Source organism: Pavona decussata, unplaced genomic scaffold (genome assembly GCF_977016875.1).
Source record: "Pavona decussata unplaced genomic scaffold, jaPavDecu1.1 SCAFFOLD_386, whole genome shotgun sequence".
Lineage (NCBI taxonomy): Eukaryota > Metazoa > Cnidaria > Anthozoa > Scleractinia > Agariciidae > Pavona > Pavona decussata.
This window is the reverse complement of record NW_028145758.1, coordinates 80,181-98,430: the sequence shown is the minus strand read 5'-3', so window position 1 is coordinate 98,430 and position 18,250 is coordinate 80,181. Positions and strand designations below refer to the sequence as shown.

At 39.3% G+C, this 18,250-nt stretch overlaps 1 protein-coding gene across 1 annotated transcript; it reads left to right on the top strand.

Annotated features, from left to right (window-relative positions):
• The first annotated feature begins 11,652 nt into the window (after window positions 1-11,652).
• Window positions 11,653-16,433, top strand: LOC146451449 (nucleoside diphosphate kinase B-like). Its single transcript, XM_085099010.1, has 6 exons — window positions 11,653-11,915; window positions 12,249-12,392; window positions 12,507-12,608; window positions 14,103-14,162; window positions 14,322-14,374; window positions 16,203-16,433. The coding sequence occupies exons 1-6, from the start codon at window positions 11,688-11,690 to the stop codon at window positions 16,324-16,326; spliced, it is 711 nt and encodes a 236-aa protein (XP_084955136.1). The 5' UTR covers window positions 11,653-11,687; the 3' UTR covers window positions 16,327-16,433.
• The last annotated feature ends 1,817 nt before the right edge of the window (window positions 16,434-18,250 follow it).

Here is an 18,250-nt window from a genome sequence, read left to right as displayed (position 1 = left end):
ATTATGCATCAGTGCCGAACGGAAGTTGACGCAAGGAGTAAAAGTAAGCTGGAATGACATAGTTTATCTATTTCTTTTTCTCGCTATCAGTTAGTCGTTCCAGTTACGTACTGAGAAGAAAAATATGTTTGTAAGCTTTCGTAAATGTTGCCGGCCACAAAAACCCGACCCGATTTCAGACCGTAATTATCAAAATCCATACCCGTTTTCAGACCAAAACGGCTCAAAAACCATACCCTTTGGGGCGGCACATACCTATATACCTTATATAGGGGAGTATCCCCCCCCCCGGGTTGCAATGCTAAGCCGGGTCCCTGTAACGGCGAGAAACGGCAGTCTTGGAATTCATCTATATAGAAGCTTATAGAGTTCCCGCTTGCTCCTTGTCATCGCCTCTAAAACTTTGTTTTCTCTATCTGTTCCAATAACAGGCAAAGAAACGTTTATGCTAGCATATATTGTTCAAGATATTGTTCAAGAAACCAAACAAACAAAACAAACACGAGCTTACAAGACAAGATTCTTTGTCGTCCTTTTCTTCCCTTTCGGTTCACCTCGCCACGTTGCCGATACAATCTACGGATTTTTGAAACAAATGCGGTACTCGTAAAAAGAACATTCGCTGTTTCCTTTATCGAGCTCCCGTACAAATATTGGTGATAAATCACCCGCCACCTCAAGTCTTCGTGCAGAACCTTCGTGATTTTGCGAGTTCGACGATGAGTTTGGTAACCTCTCGGTCAAATCATGACCGTAGAATCAGGAGAAAATCTCATTTTCTCTTTGTCGAATCATGTTAAAAAATAAATAAAATCCGGGTTTATACACAACAATGAAATTAGCTGTAACTTTATACCTGGTATGTAAGTTGCAAAAGAAAAAAAAAACTGGTTATTTCTCTAGGTTCCGCAGGTTCCGCGGTTCCGCGCTTCCGCGGTCTGCAGTTCCGCAGATTAGTGCTACCGCCGGACCAGTTCAGAAAAACAGAGTGTTTCATAGACGGCCTACGTTGGCTATGAATTCTTTTACAGTTTGTTTAAACAGTGTTCTTTGCTGAGACAAACAGTTTTGCCTCAAGGTTACCTGGCCAGTATTTATAAATAACTTTCGTGACTTCTCTACCAGAAAGGATGATCACGAGGACAAAGATACGGCTGACATTTTTAATGCGCCGAAATGTTAGGTCTCGGTGTGTTTTCACAAGTTTCTGTCTTTTTGAAAAGTTTGCCTTTGCCGGTCCAAAACACTCCTCAAAAACCCAAACTTCGAGCGGTCTCTGGAGAGGAAACTTTTTGGAAACGCTTTCATGTGGACTGCGCAAAATATACGTCTGAAACGACAAACTGTACAGGAGACATATCCCTCAGAACGCGCGGTGTGATTGGTCAAGTTTGCGTGCCGTATTTCTTTGTACATGTTGAAAGCTTTCCTTTCCCACGCGCTCGATTAACCTCAGAGATATAATAAATACAGTATCTTGCTAACCTGGTTTTTTCGGTCTGTACTGTAAGTTACGGATCCTCGTTTTATTATTTATCTTTATTTTTTTTTCCTGTTAATTTATGGCACTCGCGCTTCATGCTTGGGGCATAAATCAACGGAAAAAAATTGGTTCGAAGCAAAACATTCGAACTTAGCCTCCCGGCTAGTCTCTTCGAAAAATCAACAGTTATTCATGGGTCTGTTGTCAACGATCCATCACGCGTCTTTTCAAAATGCGTTGATGGGGGAACAAATTGGCGAAAACACAGCTACTCGATTAGCAAACCGCTGAAACGTGCGTGGAAACTCGTGGGCGAAACTCGCACGCGACCGTCCATCATATGTTGATACTTTTTCTGGAACCTTTCTGCACAAAGACTCCCGGACCAGTTCTCAATTACACCGTCAGAACTTAAAAAAGGAAAGAAAGGAAAGAAAAGAAAGGCCATAAATCAAAGTATTTCGTATCCTACTTTGGCAATGAATTCTTTAGCAGTTTTTTTTTTTTTGGAGGGAGGGTGGCGGAAATATTTTTTTTTTTTGACGGAGAAAAAAAAAAAACAAACAAGAAATAAATAAAATACCGAGCATGGACATTCGTGGACGAATGCCACACGCAACCGTCCAACAGATGTTGACACTACAGTTTACACACAAACACTCCCGGACCAGTTTTCAATTACGCTGTTAGCAACAAAGTATTTCATAGCCCACGTTGGCTATGTTTACAGTTTGTTTAAACAGTGTTCTTTGCTGAGACAAACAGTTTTGCCGCAAGCTGCCTGGCCAGTATTTATAAATAACTTTCGTGATTTCTCTATCAGAAAGAATGATCACGAGGACAAAGATACGGCTGACATTTTTAATGAGCCGAAATGTCAAATCTCGGTGTAACCTGATTATCAGGCCTTTCTAAGGGGAGGGGGAGTGGAGAGCGAGGGGAGGGGGAAGGAAATTGACTAATCACACTGCGCGTTCTGAGGGATATGTCTCCTGCACAGTTTGTCGTTTTTCCTTTTCCCCTTGCTCTCTTCCCCCTCCCCTAGTCTCAGTCAGTATGAAACCTAAACTTCGAACGGTCTCTGGAGGGGAAACTTTTTGGAAACGCATTCATGTGGACGGCGCGAAATATACGTTTGAAACGACAAACTGTACAGGAGACATATCCGTCAGAACGCGCGGTGTGACTGTACGGCCCTTTAAATTTGAGAGTTTTCCTTTCCCACGCGCTCGATTAACCTCTGAGATATAATAAACTAGCACAGGTGCATTAGAACAGCTTACTCCTTTGCAAGCCCTGCAAGCAGCAGAGCCATTCTTACGGCAGGAGCAGGCTGGGTGGGGGGACCCAACCCAGCCCCCGACGTCCCGACGCCACACGGGCAGTGCGGAGGCGGCCTGGTGTGCGGACTTGGTACACTCAACCCCCTAGTAACGACTACTTTTGCAGTGTCCATAGTGTCTGATAGCAACTTACAGATTTTTGTAGTGTCCTTCACACTTAGACTTAAGAATGTCCATTTATTTAATATGAAATGTTAGGTCTCGGTGTGTTTTCAGAAGTTTCTGTCTTTTTGAAAAGTTAACGTATACTTTTGCCATGTCCTTCCTACAAAAACACTCCTCAAAAACCCAAACTTTGAACGGTCTCTGGAGAGGAAACTTTTTGGAAACTTTCTCATGTGGACCGCGCGAAAAATTCGTTTGAAACTACAAACTGTACAGGAGACATATCCCTCAGAACGCGCGGACTGATTGGTCAATTTTGCGGGCCGTATTTCACTGTATGGCCCTTTAAATTTGAGAGTTTTCCTTTCCCACGCGCTCGATTAACCTCAGAGATATAATAAATACAGTATCTTACTAACCTGGTTTTTTGGTCTGTACTGTAAGTTACAGATCCTTGTTTCATTTTTTTAGCTTTATTTTTTTTTCCTGTTGATTTATGGCACGCGCGCTTCTTGCTTGGGGTATAAATCAACGGAAAAAAATTCGTTCCAAAGTCCGAACTTACAAAATAAGCCTCCCGGCTTGTGTCTTCAAAAAAATCAACAGTTAAGTTATTCATGGGTCTGTTGTCAACGATCCATCACGCGTCTTTTCAAAATGCGTTGATGGGGGAACAAATTGGCGAAAACACGGCTTCTCGAATAGCAACCCGCTGAAACGTGCGTGGAAACTCGTGGACGAAACTCGCACGCGACCGTCCATCACATGTTGATACTTTTTCCAGAACCTTTCTGCACAAAGACTCCCGGACCAGTTTTCAATTTAAACACAGTGAGAACTTAAAAAAGGAAAGAAAGGAAAGAAAAGAAAGGCCATAAATCAAAGTATTTCGTATCCTGCTTTGGCTACTATGAATTCTTTAACATTTTTTTTTTATTATTTTTTAATTTTTTTTTGGGCGGGCGAAATAATTTTCTTTACGGAGAAAAACAAACAAACAAAAACTAAATAAATAAAATAACGTGCATGGATTCGTGGCAGAATGTCGCACGCGACCGTCCAACAGATGTTGACCCTACAGTTTCCAGAACTATTGCACACAAACACTTGACCAGTCAGAAAAGCAGAGTATTTCGTAGCCTACCTTATAAACCTTATATTGATAGAGGTACTTTCTGGACAGTGTTGAACTAACTGAGATGATAGAACAAATGACAAGAAAAACAACAATTTCGCTTTCATTTTTAAAAGACCAAGTTTGGCAATAACTGAAATTATCGTGCCTATAGCAACTGAATTCTACAGTCAACCAGGCGGTGGTTTATGGTCGTCCAAATGTTTCAATATTCGCTAAGTTGTATTCGCTGTCGCTAAATTACATTCGCTATCGCTGAATTACATTCGCTGTCGCTAAATTGTTCATTCGCTGTCGCTAATACTTATTCGCTATCGCTAAATTGTACATTCGCTGTCGCTAATACTCATTTTCTATCGCTAAATTGCATTCGCTTTCGCTAAATTACATTCGCTGTCGCTAATACTTATTCGCTATCGCTAAATTGTACATTCGCTGTCGCTAATACTCATTTGCTATCGCTAAATTTCATTCGCTTTCGCTAAATTACATTCGCTGTCGCTAATACTTATTCGCTATCGCTGATATTCATTCGCTCTCGCTAAATTTCATTCGCTGTCGCTGAGTGTTTCCATTTCATGCGCTAAAAATTAACTCAGGGTATCCCCACACGGGAAAGTTTGTGGAAAGCCGCTAACCGCAGATTTGCATTCAAAAGCATGTGAGATCTCACGATGGCCGACGAAAAGGTATGGAAATGCTCTTCTGAAATTAAAATTTCAGATTTAGTTCGCTTCTAAGCCGTTCCTCAGTGAAAAGCTGGAGCTAGTATACGAAAAGGCTTTCTCCGGGGCTTTGGATGAGCTTAAAGTTTGGTTCATGGCACCATCGTGCTTCGTCGAGGCGGGAAAATACGTTCAGGCGAATGCAGCGGGACTCTGTAGAACGAGGATACGGACGGGCGGATGCGGTCGGCGGATGGCGGATGGGGCTTTTTAAAAAAAAAAAAACAAGAAAAAAGAAAATAGCTAGGATGTTGATACTGTTAAATTTTTTGGTTAATTGCCACCTTCTAAGAAATGCTAGCTTTGGCTATTTTTTTTAATTTGAATTGATTTAAATATTATTGTCAGTCAAACAGCGAAAACGCTATAGAATGTTTTTTCTCGTTTTTCAACCAAATCAGTCTGAGTTTGCAGAGGAACTCCGTACATTAGTACGACACACCATCCGGCAAAACATCACTTTCATATTCATGAACAGTTACGGGATAATCTAGCCTCCCACTAAAAACGACTGCGTGGGAGGCTAGGGATAATCTGATAAACGGGAAAAGTAATGTATGAGCTCTTCTTAGGCATTATAGATTGGAAATCGTGGTTATTGTTCGAACAGACACATCGATACAAGTTATTAAAGATTATTTAAGATGTCCAGAGATTTCCCTGCGTAGGATTTGCGAACGTGTCATTTTCCTCCCAGGACATGAAATCTGCACACAAGCGACGTTTCCTTTCAAGTTTTAATTTAAAGCAGAGCATGTCTTGAACAATCGAGACGAATTAAAGATCGCGATTTTTTTTGTGGTCCCTCGCTGAAACGAACATGAACTTCTCGTGCTTGAAAAAATGTCACTTTTTTTCTCTGGTAAAATTTTATGGGTTCCATATTTGGACGTTTGCGGTCACGAAAAGTTACGTTCTACCAAGAAGTCTGATGTAAAGGAACACGAGTTAGAAAAGACAGTATTCCTCGGTTTATTCAGCAGTGGAACACCAATTTCACCGATCGCGAAAGCTTCAAAGCATCAACCGGTTGGTTAGACAAGTTTAAAAGTCTATTCACAATTAAATTCTGTTTACTTTATTTCGTTCCTTTACATTACTGTCTCATTAATATTCATATTTTCGATTATCCGGACTATTTATTCAAGTCCCAACGAGTTTGGATAATCGAGGTTCGACTGTACCAAGTTCACGGAGAAGACGACCCCTGACAAGTAGGGACTGAAGGCCGCCGCCGAGGCAACTGGGGAAAACCAGAAACTGACCGAAAAAACCTGTTTTTTCTGTCAGGTAAAAAAACTGAATGTTCAAAAAAAGGAAAAAACAAAATCCGCAATGAATATCAAAACCGAAAAGACGCAAAACCCGATCAAAAAAGTCCTCCTATTGTAAGGAAAACTTTGCTTGTGTGCAAATTTAAAGGGAAGAAAATGATACGTTCGCAAATCCTAAGCATATAAATCTTTGGACATCTTAAAATAATCTTTTAATAACTTGTATCAATCTGTCTGTTGCCTAACAAGAGCTCGTACAGTACTTTTCCCGTTAATTTAATCAGATTATCCCGTAACTGTTCATGAATGTGAATGTGTTGTTTTGCTGGATGGCGTGTCGTACTAATGTACGGAGTTCCACTGCAAACTGATTTGGTTGAAAAACGAGAAGAAACATTCTACGGCGTTTTCGCTTTTTGACTTACAATAAGATATAAATTAATTCAAATTAAAAAAAAAAATAGCCAAAGCTAGCATTCCTTAAAAGGTGACAATTAACCAATAAATTTAACAGTATAAACATCTTATTTCTCCTTCTTCTTCTTTTTTTTTTTAAAGACCCCTCCGCCGTCCGCCGTCCGCCGTCCGCATCCGCCCGTCCGTATCCTGTTTTACAGAGTCAGTATTTTCCCGCCTCGACGAAGCACGATGGTGCCATGAACCAAACTTTAAGCTCATCCAAAGCCCCGGAGAAAGCCTTTTCGTATACTAGCTCCAGCTTTTCACTGAGGAACGGCTTAGAAGCGAACTAAATCTGAAATTTTAATTTCAGAAGAGCATTTCCATACCTTTTCGTCGGCCATCGTGAGATCTCACATGCTTTTGAATGCAAATCTGCGGTTAGCGGCTTTCCACAAACTTTCCCGTGTGGGGATACCCTGAGTTAATTTTTAGCGCATGAAATGAAAACACTCAGCGACAGCGAATGAAATTTAGCGAGAGCGAATGAATATCAGCGATAGCGAATAAGTATTAGCGACAGCGAATGTAATTTAGCGAAAGCGAATGAAATTTAGCGATAGCAAATGAGTATTAGCGACAGCGAATGTACAATTTAGCGATAGCGAATAAGTATTAGCGACAGCGAATGTAATTTAGCGACAGCGAATGCAATTTAGCGATAGAAAATGAGTATTAGCGACAGCGCATGTACAATTTAGCGATAGCGAATAAGTATTAGCGACAGCGAATGAACAATTTAGCGACAGCGAATGTAATTCAGCGATAGCGAATGTAATTTAGCGACAGCGAATACAACTTAGCGAATATTGAAACATTTGGACGACCATAGTGGTTTATTGAAGAATCGCCTTATAAACTAAACCCGGTCATGAGTCCGGATCGAAACGGTCCAATCACAAAATTGCCCGTTTTCCTGAGAGGTCCTCACGCCGAAAAAAGCCAGTTAAAGGACATAAACCTAGCGTGAGGCAAGAACTAAAAAGTTATTTAATAATTATCGCTGGTTATGTTACTCTTAATTGTCTGCTTGTCAAAGGCGGGTTAATGATAATTGTAACATTTGTCCGTTACGAACTAATAAAAGATATTCTGAATTTTTTTTTTTTGCTACGTTAGTTTATTTTAATTTTTTACAGCACAAAGGTGGGGGGGGGGGGGGGGGTGCTGGGGGCTAAAGCGCGGTCCCTGTTAATGCAACGTGCAGTTACGTGTCTTGTTTAAGGTACAGTGAAATTCGTACTTAATCCTTTCTGTAAAACACAAGTGCCATAATATGTCAATAATTATATGATAAACAATTTACTCAATAGTTGGTTCGCATATACATTTTTTGGGGGGGTTTTGAATGAATGTTCGACTATTAAATTATCTATACTTCGAAAATATAAGTAACTTATATTACCATGTTCCACTTCGCGAAGTTTGGAGAACTTTTAGTATGTTGTTTAACTAGCTACTTTCAACCTCAGAAAAGTAAAAACTTTCGGTTGCAATTAGTTTGATCTTCCCCTACAAAATTTCATACATTGGCTGGACAAACTAGTTTGACCGTTTTCATGACGATCAACAGATATTCTTAGGGATTGTTTTACTATAGAATGTTCATCCTTTCCTTGGAGGTAGTGTACGTAAAAAGTACACTACTTTTAACTTAAATTATATAACAAGTACTTTTAACACGTATTCACTTAAAAGTATCTTTTTATTTATGTCAATGATTAGAGGAACTCTGCCAAGTTCAGCTCTACATGCAACTATGGATGACGTATTATGTACTCTAAATAGCGTTTACAGAAATGTAAATATGTTTTTTCAATTCTGGAGCCTTCCCACGACTTAAGGCTGATTTAACAAACGCCCATCACACTTCACTATTGCAGGTTAGAATTGGCTGAATCATTGTGTCAAACATTTTACATGCAAGGGAAGGTTTCAGTGTACTAAAATCAGTGTGTCGTCTTAGACTAAAGCTAAGAAAGCATGAAGAGCTTTTGGTCGAAGGTGTTCAAGCGAAAGTGTGAAATTTCCGGAAGAAGAAATGGGAGTTCCTAAGTAAGAGTACGTACACCCCCCCCCCCCCTCCCGGGATATTGTACAGTTATCTCCGAGTGAAAATTGACTCGTGTGCAACGAAGTCCTTAATGGTTCTTATTAATGCTTCCATTGCAGCGTTGTCAATGAGTTCATATAGACAACACATTGCGTGAAATAATTAGTTTTGCTGATCAATTATGGCTCCTGTCAGTCACTCAATTACAGCCGATAAAATGCCAGTTACCCCTAGAGTGAAAACGAAAAAAAGCTTTTCTCCTTAATTCTACACTAGCCTGCGTCGGAGACAGTCTATACAACTGATCCGTGAGAGTTCTCTATAGGTCTTGAGTGACAAGTCAGCCGGGTCTCGAGCGACAAGTCCGGCTGGAACGCAGGCTACTTGCGTACGCTTCCCCGATTTTGCACTCTAACTTTGAGCATTGATTAGACCCCAATTGGAGTACGCTTTCGCTGCCTGAAATCCATGCACATGATAACAAGTACAGCAAAATGCTGCACGTCTTGTTACGGGGGATTATCTTTGGTCAACAAATAACCTTCAGGATTAGTTAGCCCAGCTCGCTTGGGTGGTATACACCGGAACAGAGACGTCTATTAAAAACCAGTAATAAACTGTGTTTGCAAGGGCCACCGCGACAAAATAAAAGTACCGGATCCTGTAGTGAAGGATCTAATCAGCAAAAAAATTGTAAAGCAAATAATCTAAAAAAGAGCAAGGCTATTTTTATAGATTATTGCAGTGCTTTACGTCTATTAAACATGGCCTTGCTGTTTTTCAAATTTCATAACAACCTGCATGGTCTGCTCTCAAATTCCACCTGAATTTGTTGCTGATAAGAGATATAATCGAAGACATGGGTTAACTTATCGCTAGCTTCAAACTAATTTATTGTGCTACTTTTTTCCATTTTTCCCAAGAGCAATCAGATTAAAGAACAACTTACCGCAAGAAGTGGTAAACTCTACATCTACTGACTCTTTCACAAACACAGCTCAAAAGGCGATACCTAGTCTCAAAGTGCCCTGCTGTCACCTAAAGCGATTCTAAGTCTAAGTAACTTTTAAGTTACCTTCTAAGTAACTTTATTTTATGGATTCATTGTGATTGTTATCAGTAAGAACCTCCTGGGATTAGCGCAAGTCTGGACTAACGCAAGCTATTATAGGAGTGTAATAGATAAGTTGCTAAGTTACTGAGCATGTGCGCGACAATCGACGGAACAAACCACGCGGGCTTCAGTCATAAGAGAGGGGTCCGCAAGCCGAGAAACGACTCCTCTCCCCCTCCCAGGGGAGAACGTCTCGCACGGCAAGTATTCCGCCTCGCGTTTCGCGTTTTACTTTTACGCAGTGGCTATTCGTACGGCACCCGTACGGCGACTTGTATTTGCTATTTGTACGGGAGTCCGAAGATTTCATAGGATTTCTCTGTAATTCCTGATTCTCGCTTATCCAAATTATTATATTTACCTTTAGAAGGAATAAGCGAATCCAGTGAGTGCCCTTTCTTTGAGCGAGATAAGTTTGCGTACTCTCTGCTCACTAAGCGAACGAGCCACTCGCGACACTTGGAATTGTTTTGCGCTATATTCACGCACACGTCACGCGATTAGAAGAGACCGTACAGCGACTGGTATTTGCTATTCATTTGGGATTCCTATGAGTATCAGTAAAAATTATCATTAAATTTAAGAATCGCTAACCTGGTTGAGAAATTCAGACAACTGATCCTGACCGGTGGTATACTGATTAAGCAGTTTCGTGGACTCCCGTATTCAAAAATCATGTTTCTTTTTAATAACGTTGATCCTTTTGTTTGTAGAACCATTGCTGCTTATATTTATGATTCAATGCTGAATCGACAATCAATGCTAGCTTAATTATTAGACATAATTATTTAACGTAATCCAGACTTATTACATAAGTAATACCATGTATATATATGGGAATACTGAATAAATTGTTGTTGTTGTTGTTGTATTCCCAACCTGTGTGATGCTATTCGTACGGCCAGAAAGCCGCGAAATGGGAGTTTCACTTAATGGAAGAATTTACCTATTGGACACTCGCATTTCCGTACAGAAATTATGTTGAAGATAACAGAACACACCTCTCCTTCTGACACAGGTATAAATTTTCACTGCAATGACTGAAACTGCGCCTACTATAGAAGGAAGAAGAATTCCCGTATGAATAGCAAAAATGCGAATAATTCGTACGGGATTACCAACGTGAGTTCAAATTCACTGAATTACCAAGTTGTCACTTACCCCCCGATCCAAGCCAGTGTATTATAACTACTTATAAGATATAAGAAATTCTTTTCGCACATTTTTAAGCTACAGCGTACTAATTGTAGCCAGTTGATCTGTGAAGAAGAGGTTGCGTGACATGTGCGAGTTTATGTCAGTAGCTCGCAAAAAGTTTGAAGTGTCGCGAGTGGCTCGTTCGCTTAGTGAGCAGAGAGTACGCAAACTTATCTCGCTCAAAGAAAGGGCACTCACTGGATTCGCTTATTCCTTCTAAAGGTAAATATAATAATTTCGATAAGCGAGAATCAGGAATTACAGAGAAATCCTATGAAATCTTCGGACTCCCGTACGAATAGCAAATACAAGTCGCCGTACGGGTGCCGTACGAATAGCCACTGCGTTACTTTTATGCCATAATGAGACCTTTCATCGCTATGATGATATTTGTCGCATTGCAACAAATGGTTGATACTTCGTTTTCTGATGAGGAACAGGGTAACATGAAATCGGCTGACAAAAATGACGAACTTTTGTCTCGAGATGATCGCGTTTCACACGAGTTTTGTGAAAACGACGAACAATGCAAGGTAAGGATTTGCCTGAAAATTATTTCACCAGGAAGGTGAACGCGTCACTGCTAGTTGCAAAAATAATTCAACAGATAGGAGAAATCGTTCTTTGTGCTTTGCATATCCTTATCGTGACTATCGTTATCACGTTGTCGATCAGTTGCCCTTTCGATCGCGATCGATCGCGACAAACATCCCCAACGCACCCTACTTGTGTCTGATGTTGTGTCTCCAACCCAGTCCTACACAACACCATCCGTGTTGCACATGTGCATCGAATCAATATGGCGTTCCGTGGCCGATTTTCTCCTTTCGTCCGTTCGTCCCTCAGCGCTTTTAGAACAACAGTAGCTAGGAGGACACTTACCTCTCAGTCTAAAGAGAGTGCTTCGTATTTTCGTTTCGCTGGACCATTTATTATCGGGGCGTCAACTGCCGCTGCCGGTCTTTTCGCCGCAAAATTGTACAACAGCAATTTCACTCTCTTTGAGAATGTACACGCTTCAACAAAGGTGAGCCGTTTGGCTGATCTAAATGTTGAACTTCTTTTGACGGTCTTGAGGTGAAGTTTGGGTTTATTAGATTTTTTCTTCGTTGTAAGCTCAAATGATTGATCACGAATAATGTATAGTATTGGCCTCGTATTATAGGGATTATATTTCCTCCTGAACTCGTGAAACCAAAATTTCCCTTTTTTTGTTGGGACAGGGTGGGGAAGAGGGGCATAAAGTACAGAATATGGTACTTTGCGGTACACACTATAAATGGGAAGCGAGCAAAAATTTGTATGATTAAATCATTTAGATGGTTGTGATGAGTTTGTATTCTTTCTTTGCTGTGATTAGGTAGAAGGCAAGCCTAAACCTGATCAAACTGAAAGAACCTTCATAATGGTGAAGCCTGATGGAGTCCAACGGGGGCTCATTGGAGACATCATCAAGCGATTTGAGCAGAAGGGGTTCAAATTAGTAGCTATGAAATTTATGCAGGTAAGAAGGTCTATTTAATTGCTTTTATTAAAGAATTATTTCCTGGTCACAGACCCGCCCACCTTTCCTCTGTCTTCACACCTAAATGATTTTAAAAATCTTTCCCTTTATCAGGCAAGTGAAGATCATCTGCGTCAACATTATGCTGACCTGAGTCATCTGCCATTCTTTCCTGGGCTGGTAAAACACATGGCCAGTGGACCTGTTGTTGCCATGGTAAGGTATACACCATTGTCTTAACAGGAAATTTATTGTAGTGAATTGCCTGGAATGTAGAGAACAGACCTTGTCTAGAGCAGCCTTGAACTTTTAAAACTTCATACCAACCCGTCTAATCAGAATAAATAATATGCAAATCCAACAAAATTACAACCACTACAACAGAAATTTACTGAGGTGACAGTTTGTGAACATAAATTTGTAATTTTGTATGATGGTGTATTTTGTTGCTCAGATGAACATTTGATATAACTAGTTGAGATGTGAAAATAATTTTAAGTCTTTAGTCTGTAAATATTCTCATCAGAGTTGTGGAGGCTGCTCAAAGTCACTGCAAACCCCATACATTTACTATAATTTTACACACAACCGAAATGACATCTTTTACTGCCGCTGCACCATCACTGTGGAATAAACTGCCGAGCACAAGAAGGGACGAGGATAATCTCACACATTTTAAGTCCAAATTGAAGACATTTTTATTTAGAGTTGCTTACAATACGATTTAAGGACTGTAAGAATTGTAAATAACTATTTTTAATTAATTATTTTTTATTTTTATTTTTTATTTTTTATTTTTTAGTTTTTACATATACAATTTTTAGGCCTATTTGATCATATACACATGCTAATTTGCGCCATACAAATATTAATTATTATTATTATTAATTATTATTATTGAAAGGTCTATAGCTTGCTTGGCTGCTTGATTGATGTAATAAATCAAACACAAGGAAGAGAATTTCATCATCATTTTCATTTTCAAACACTGAGAAGTGGTTTGAAAAAACAAGGTGCAGTTCGAGGTGTTTGGAAATCACATGAAACACTGTTTCTAGTGTTTGATATAGCTTCTCAAACTGTTAATAATTCTTGGAGAAATTCAAAGCAAAAACTCACCAAATTTTTATGATAATAATTTATTAAGATCACTTTTCCAAACCTCCTTTGTGGTAGTGGTTTCCGTAGTTTTGTCCTTGTAAATTTATGAGTTTGAGAGTTATCTGCCAATCCTTCATTGAGAAATAGTACTACTCTGTGTGAAGCTTAAGCCGCCGTTACACGTTGAAACTTTTAGCTGAAACTTGTGTGCAACGGCAAACGAGAAATTTTCACGAAGTGGTGTTACACGGTGAAACTCTTGTTTTTTCACCACTACGACCGTTGCGAGCCGTTGCAGAAGTAGAAAGCGGTTCTACTTTTCGTGAAACTTTTCTCGCAACGGAAGTTCGAAAAGTTTCACGAAACCGACCATGTTACACGGCGCAACGCCTGCTGAAACTTGTTTCGCAGCGCCGTTGCACACAAGTTTCAGCTAAACGTTTCAACGTGTAACTTCGGCTTTAACGGGCTAGCTACTACGTACAGTCACTAGGGAGATTGGACACCAACTTATTGTTGAATGTTTTGTAAAGTGAACTGCATGTTGAGTAATGATGGCAGTTGAGTACTTGGCAATATTTTAAAATAATAATATTGTATTCTTTGCAGGTGTGGGAAGGCCTTGGAGTTGTAAAGACTGGCAGGGTCATGCTTGGAGAGACCGATCCTGTGAGAATTGCATTTTAAAATATTTTATTTTAAATATTTTTTTCCTTATGTAACAAGTCCTCTAGTATTTTATCAATTCAAAGTTAGAGATGTCAGCAAAGATTATCTTTTGAGTGCATGGGAATCTTAATTACATTCTTTTTTTTATATATTTGACAGGCAAAATCAAAGCCAGGAACAATCCGTGGAGACTTCTGTATCCAGATTGGGAGGCAAGTTTATAAGAATAGATTTTCATAATTTCTACATTGTTTGAGTTTCATAACAGTGATGGGGGTGATTGTTGAAAATTTTGAAAAGAACCTATAAAAGGTACCAGAATTCTGATTTGTGGGGCAGCACCAAGTCAGGTACCAAATTAGTTGACTGACATTTACTTTCTCTCATATTTTTTGGCTGAATACTCTAAAAGGCAACACCATACCTCATAAGGAAGTCATTTTAGATTTTAGCTCCCTAATGAGTACCAGACCACTAATTTTAACCCCTGAAAGGCAAGAAGACCACCTCCCTTCACTTTTATTTGGGAGACCCCTCCCCTACTCCTAGTTTCAGACTGGCTACTTTCTTTCTTTGTGCAGCCAGCTTGTCCAAATCCTCTTTGATTACATCACTTTTGGAACTTCCAGTAGTTACCAACTGATTTCTCAGTTGTAAAGACTGTGCTGCACAGCACAACATTTCATTTACCTTCCACATCTTCATTGTCATGAATTACCACCTAAATTACCCATGACCTGCCCCTGTCTGGCCTCGTCACTCTGGCGGTTAAGAGCATCCATAATCAAAATTTAGGGATCATGGGTTTGAATCCCACCGAGATCAAAGATTTTTTCTTTAGCTAAGGTTGGTCACATTTTCTTACTACGGCAATACTCAGTAAGAATTAATAAAAGTGGTTTCCTTCCAAGGGAAAGCTTGAACAAAACACTGGATGATAATCCTGTGATGAATTAGCATCCATTTCAGGGAAGCAGCCATGCCCGTTATGGTTAAACCAGATCTAGTTGATAACACCATTAAGCATATAATATACATGTAACTACGTTAGTGGCAGATCCAGCCTGGTTGGAATCAACTGGATTGGATCAAATGTCTGGAACCATTTGTAATGGAACAATGAAAAATTCTTTACCATCAGTTGTCATTTCTCACTCCCTGTCACCTCATCAAGGAGAGTTGCAAGGCATGTTAAGGGGAAGGTACTATAAACCTCTCTGCAACCTAATCACTCTTACAAACACATGGCAATCTATGGCATTTTTCTTCACCTTGGTATTACACAGAAACCTGCAAAACTTTAGACCAAAAATTCATCTTTCAAATCAGTACTTTTAATTCCCATGGGATAAACAAATTAATGCTTTTCACTTGACTTCAGTTTTTCCTTTAGACATCAACAAACATAATTCTTTCCACACCAAGCATTTGTTTCTGCTCTCCACCAATGCAGCACCATAATTTCTTTAGAAATTTATCCCTTAGCCCTTTACTATATCTGTTGATTGCTATGCTGCTTTGAATAAAAACAAAGACCTGTTATTCATAAGTGATCCCAACCAATTTTTGTAGCAGTTGATTAACACCATAGATCTTCACATAAGGGAGAGATTAGATCGACGAACAGAACAAAATGGGTCAGAGTGGTTTTAACATTCATTTTCTTTCCCAGGATTTTAAATAATTTTTGCCTTCTTGGCCCATTCTTTTTAATAATTAACCCCTTGAGCCATAACAGGTATCAGCATCGAATTTCTCCTTGTAGTTTCAATGCTTACCCAACCCACAAGGTATTATCCATATGAATGCCCAAGGTGAATTTTCTTGATATTTTTATAACTTTTCCCCAGTACTTGTAAAACAAAAGATGGGGACAAGATAGGAGAATTTCTTCTTTGATAATAGAGGTTTATAAAGGGTTTAAGAGGAGGCCCTTGATTTGCTCTGTGTTGGACCATTAAATCCTTTGGATTAGACACAGTATTCAGTTTTACTTTATTTATTGTAGGCTGAAGCATGCATTTTCTTTTCCTCTCCCAGGAATATCATTCATGGAAGTGACTCAGTAGAAAGTGCAGAAAAGGAAATTGCCCTTTGGTTCAGTGGAAAGGAAGAAATTGTGGACTGGACTCCGGCATCCTATAAAAATGTCTACGAAAAATGAATTGGAATTATTTGTAATTAGCATTAAATTCTGTGGATTCTACCATCCTCTGATCATTTTTTTTTTTTTTTTACATATTTAAATAAAATAGTCTTTGTCAGTTGCAATTATTGACATTAAATTACTGTCTCATGTCAGAATCTCTGAACTCATTATGAAGTTATGGAAGGGAGGGAAGGGTGGGGGGTAATGGGGAGAATACAAGAGAAACAGGGATGAGGGGAGGGGGTGTACAGAAGGTAGGATAATGTAGGGCACTCTAAAAATAAGTATGGAGACAATGGTTTTTAATATTAATGAGGGGCTTCCCGCAAAAGGGGCGTATATCCCTTTTCTGGTGAATTTTTTTTTCGCAGGATCTCACTAATTCTTTACATATGGACTTCTTTTGACATTGAGAATGTCGTTCTGTAATTTTTTTTGCTGTATTTTGTTTTGTTTTTTGAGAGAAGTGGGGCCAAAAAATTGAGTTGGCACACAAAAAAAAAACAGGGAAAAATCACTGAACTAAATTCCTCATGTCCAAACAAGTCCTTATGCAAAAATTTAGCATAATCCTGTGAAAAAAATCGAAATTTCACCAAAAAAGCGATACATGCCCTTTTGCGGGAAGCCCTTCAATTATGATAACCAGTCAGGATTCCATCTGTCAGAGATTATTTGGATACTAGCCTAGACTGTGAAACAGTCTGCATTTACAGTATGTTGGTCTGTCACGGGAATGCACATAGTCTTTGAGTAAACAGTACCAATTATTATGGCTTACACTCTTCCGTTATTCAGCCTGTAAACTTTGGAACTCGTTACCAAACTCACTCAGAACCGCTCCTACAACCAATGCTTTTAAACAAGCAGTGAACTAAATCGAATTTAATCGTAATTGTTGTTCTTTTTGTAATTTTAGCTTAAAAATTTTTATATCTTATTTTTGTACATAATCGTTTAGTCCTGCTTTTATCTTTTATATCTTCGAAGATATTAGCATAATTGTTTGCTATCTGCAAATTATTCGAAGTTAAATAAAGGTTTTTACTTTACTTGCCAAGTGAGTGAGAAAATAGAAAGTGGGTTGCCCATGCAGGAGAATCCTCACTTTGGCAATTATTTACATTACAAGTTCATGCTTACAGTGATGTTTTCAAGAGAAAAAACTGTTTTGGTGTCTTATGGATCGTCGCCTGCGCGGTTTATGAATATGTGGGAAAAGAAGATCTTAGCAAGTGTTATTGAAATCCAAAAAGAAAATTAAGGGTAACCATACAATTTTTAAAGATGATTAACCAACAGTGAATGGAAATTTTTTTCCAACTTGAAACTTAATTATCTCTGAAAAATGTGTGGTTACCCTTGATTTTCTTTTTTAATCATTTTCATAAAACACTTGCTAAGAAACTGATCTTTTCCCCGCATATTCACAAACTGCGCAAACACACCTTTGTATAGGCACCATCCTTAAGAAATCAGAGCTTGTTGGATTATCCTAAAATGCACTGCATCCCCCCCCACCCCCCCACACAGAACCTTCACTTCTCCCTCTCCCTCTTGAAAAAGGTAAGGGTGGAGTCAAGATGTACTGATCTGATGGGGGGTTTTTTAATCCAATTATACTTAATTTTGTTTCCAGCAGCAAACATTGGGATTAAAATATCCTGACCTCATTAGATTGGGAAAAACCAAATGAATCTTTCTCTCCACCCCTGCAAGCTCCAGTATTGCGTGACTGGGAAATTTGAGAAAGTTTTGTGTCATGGCAAATTTTTAATAAACTAACAGATGCCATGGCTTACTCAAAGACGCAAACTCTCGAAAAAAGGCCAAAGACGGCACGCGCACAGAGATACCGGACGACATCCCTCTCGTTCTCAATCCCCTTCCAATGCCGCCATTATTACCTTATTTGGACACTGTACAATTTTAAAAGCCC

Excerpts from the sequence above, each read along its gene's own strand:
- LOC146451449 (XM_085099010.1), top strand. The coding sequence starts at position 11,688 with ATGGCGTTCCGTGGCCGATTTTCTCCTTTCGTCCGTTCGTCCCTCAGC. Across the intron at positions 11,916-12,248 it reads ATGTACACGCTTCAACAAAG|GTAGAAGGCAAGCCTAAACC; the intron begins GTGAGCCGTTTG and ends TGCTGTGATTAG. Across the intron at positions 12,609-14,102 it reads GTGGACCTGTTGTTGCCATG|GTGTGGGAAGGCCTTGGAGT; the intron begins GTAAGGTATACA and ends TATTCTTTGCAG.